The sequence below is a fragment of the Protopterus annectens genome, chromosome 8.part0 (assembly GCF_019279795.1).
Source record: "Protopterus annectens isolate FY-2018-M chromosome 8.part0, PAN1.0, whole genome shotgun sequence".
Lineage (NCBI taxonomy): Eukaryota > Metazoa > Chordata > Ceratodontiformes > Protopteridae > Protopterus > Protopterus annectens.
Genome location: NC_056741.1, coordinates 1,458,733,731 through 1,458,737,253, shown reverse-complemented (window position 1 = coordinate 1,458,737,253; position 3,523 = coordinate 1,458,733,731). Strand labels below are relative to the sequence as shown.

The 3,523-nt window shown below is 33.9% G+C and overlaps 1 protein-coding gene across 1 annotated transcript in view; it reads right to left on the bottom strand.

Annotated features, from left to right (window-relative positions):
- Positions 1 to 3,293, bottom strand: part of LOC122809506 (mucin-21-like) — a 14,473-nt gene extending 11,180 nt beyond the window's left edge. The window contains exon 1 of the mRNA XM_044081061.1: positions 3,120 to 3,293. Within this exon, the coding sequence (XP_043936996.1) occupies positions 3,120 to 3,204 (85 nt within the window). The 5' untranslated portion in view covers positions 3,205 to 3,293. The remainder of the gene's footprint in view (positions 1 to 3,119) is intronic.
- Positions 3,294 to 3,523: the final 230 nt, after the last annotated feature.

Genomic DNA, 3,523 nt, shown 5'->3' with positions numbered 1-3,523 from the left:
TTTAATCCTGAAGCTAGCCTGTCAAGCACTATACTCATTATCAGCCTCTGTATACACTACAGCGGTAGACATTACATATTACCATACCTTTAGATTAGGAATTCATCCTCACTATGCATACTGAGATTAATAAAAATAAAAAAATCTTAAACCATTGTACCTTATTTTATAGAGATAAGAAATGTCTAACAACTGTTTCATACAATCTTTCCATCAACATTATATCTAGCAGGACCCATCATTGCCTTGCTCTTCACAAATTACACTGGCTTGAATTTCCTAATCTGTTATTACTCAGTTAGCTCACCACTGCCCACTCCATTAGCCACAAACATGAAAACTGCCCTGCACTCTCCAACTTAGTGCAACTAAATACCAATCCCTGGACCCTGAGATCATCCAATAAACATATACTCAAGGTTACAAAGTCCCATGATAACTTCCCTGACTCCCTCTTCTCTTTCTAAGAAGCCAAACAGTGGAACCTATTACCCCAGAATATCTTAGAAAACACAGATGGTCATAGCTTCAAAAAACTCCTAAAGGAATACCTTACTCGACAATGGCTATGCTCCTGTAATACTCCTGGCTAGGTTCTCATGCCTTTGATCAAATGTTTTTTATTCTGCTGTCTTTTTGTCTTACTTCTAGCAAATGAAAATACCATGATGGTGTTTAGTTGTATATCTAGTGAGTTTCATATTACTGTCTGTAATAAGGCATACGAAATGTAATGTTTTCTGTTTTACATTCATCTTTTTGTAAACTGTGATTGTTGGCAACTGTCAAACTTTTTTGTATATTGTTTGTAAATCTTTTAAAAAATTTTGTAATCTTTATTGTTATGGAGCTTATCTCCCTGAGTCTCCACTGAAAATGGACTACTTGCCCAGCTGCAGTCTACACGGTTAACAAATATAAAATAAATAAATAAATAAAACATTACTGATATACATGCCACTCACCAATTTGCTGAAGGTTAAATGGAAAATAACTAGAAAACTAAAACAAATCTGCTAAAATGGACACAGTCCTTAAGAATTGTGTTTAGCTTGCTCCTTTTCATAAAGCTATATACATCTATACTATACTAAACTGTGTACTAGCAAAAATAACCTCACTAGAAAAACATCAAACAAGCAAAGTGACCAAGCACGATTTTCATTACTAATAGTACACTTATGTAAGAAGTGCCTAAAGGCTGTAATCATTATTACGTGTTACAGCTTTCACATAGTAAAATTATGAAATTCTTTACTCATTAACTATAAAAATACCAATTATTTCTTATTTCAAGCTTCATATCAAATAGCAACTAAACTGAAAATTTAAACATGACAGTGAAATAATCTGATTTAACACTATTTTTACAAGTAAAGAATTCTACCACAAAGATAAAATCTGAGTAATTCACATGAATAAATACTGCAAGCTTAACTTAATCCAAAAAAGATCTATACACTGATAGTTTACCTGTTCTTTTCTGACATCTGTTTGTCATGTTAATGTCCTGTTTTTCTTTCTGTGTAAACACAAAATTACTGAAAATATTGCCCTCTTTTTTTAAACCAGCATCTCTGAAATGCTAATGCCATCCTCTGTTTGGAAAGCCATGTCATTATATTGCTGCGTGTATAAATATTGTGTATTTACAGCAGCCATATGGTTTACTTTTGTGTGGAGTCAGGCTATGAACAGATGAGTAATAATTAATAAAGATGCATATCAGAACTGTAATTCAATAGTAAAATAATATGCACTAAGCGATCTCTTTATTTGTGTGTGTGCGTGTGTGCGTGTGTGTGTGCGTGTGCGTGTGTGTGTGTGTGTGTGTGTGTGTGTGTGTGTGTGTGTGTGTGTGTGTGTGTGTGTGTGTGTGTGTGTGTGTGTGTGTGTGTGTGGTCTGATGTGTGTACATATAGTATGACGTGCATGTGTGTGTTTTAAGGGGTTGATCGCATATTTTAAAATGTGCATCATTTGTATTTTGTTTTTGTATGACAAGACTTAAAATACTTTCCAGAACTTCACTGGTAACCAAACTCTTTTGTGTTGTTTGAGGATGCCTGACTTTGACAGTGGGATAAACACTATATACTGGGCCGGATTCCAAAATACCTGCTGTCAGTTTAAGATACCACATACACTAAGAGCAGGTCTTTTGGAATATGGCCCATGGTTTATAGATTGGCATTACACCTAAGTAACTCACTTCCACTCTGAGTAAACCTGTTGGCACCAGGGCAGACATACAATGAGATCAACTCTGTTGGAATCCAGCCCAGTACTTTTTTCTTTCCTTTTAATTTTCTTTATGACTTCTTTTTCTTACCTCTCTCTTTTTTCTCTCTATATTTTCATCATTCCTCTAATTCTCAATCTGTGCAATTCTTCCAAGCATAACTCTATACATTCTGTACTACCATATCTTCTACAATGCATATATTTTTGTAATACATTCAGTTCATACTACTATACTATGAATATTTGTAGAATCATATACCTTTTTGTTCACTTAAAAGATTCAGTCCTTCTAAAATATGCGTTGTGTATGCTCATTTAATTAACTATTTGACAGACAGTGCTATAATTTAAATATTTTGTCCTTGTTTATTTACTACACCATCAATAAATACTGACATCTTCTGAAGTTGCATAATTTCTTGGGAAGCAGTGTGTGGTGTATGAAACAGGAGTTCTATGAATTTGTCATTGATTTTGAATACTATAAACATATAAAATAAGTATACCTTCCCCTTGAATATTTAAACATTAACAAAAACAAACATCTAGCTAAATTACCTAGAGAGTTGTTGAACGTTTAAATAAATTTGCAGTTTAAAGATTAAGAAGCTGATATATTCATATCAGAAACATAACACTACTGAGTTCATATTTTCATGCAACCTATATGCCATAATTTAAATTCAGTAATTGCAATTTTTGATAACTAATAACATTCATTATTGTGTACGAACATAAAGCAAAGTTAACATGAAAAGTAATAAATTTGTTATAGTCCATAAAACATCTACATTAAGACAAGAAGACCTGAACAAAAACAGAAGTAGAACAATGAACAATTGGTTAAAGAAAGATAAGTCTATAGATTTGCATACCAGCAGTAGTAGATGACTGAGCAGCTGTAAATTTGGTATGTCCTGTCAGTAAAATGAAAACCACACAGAAAATGCAGGCAGCCATTGTTTGTGCACTGTTTCTCTTGTCAGACACAGCTGATGTTGTTCTGCTGCCGAGCTGCTCGGTTATTGAGAAGTACTTCTAGAGTTAGACTGCTGTACAGATCTTTTAAAGTAATAATATCTTTACCTAAGGCTGGGCTCTGGAAAGGGTCCACCCAGACACCATAAGGGGAAGTAACTTTTTTCATGGAGAAATCAGGTTTCACCTGATTCTTTTAGCAACCATTACCCTTCTTGTAAATCTGGAATTACAGCTTGCATTTTTTCAACAGGATAAGAAAGGAAAATGCATATTCCTGTCTGTCTGTCTCTCTCTCTCT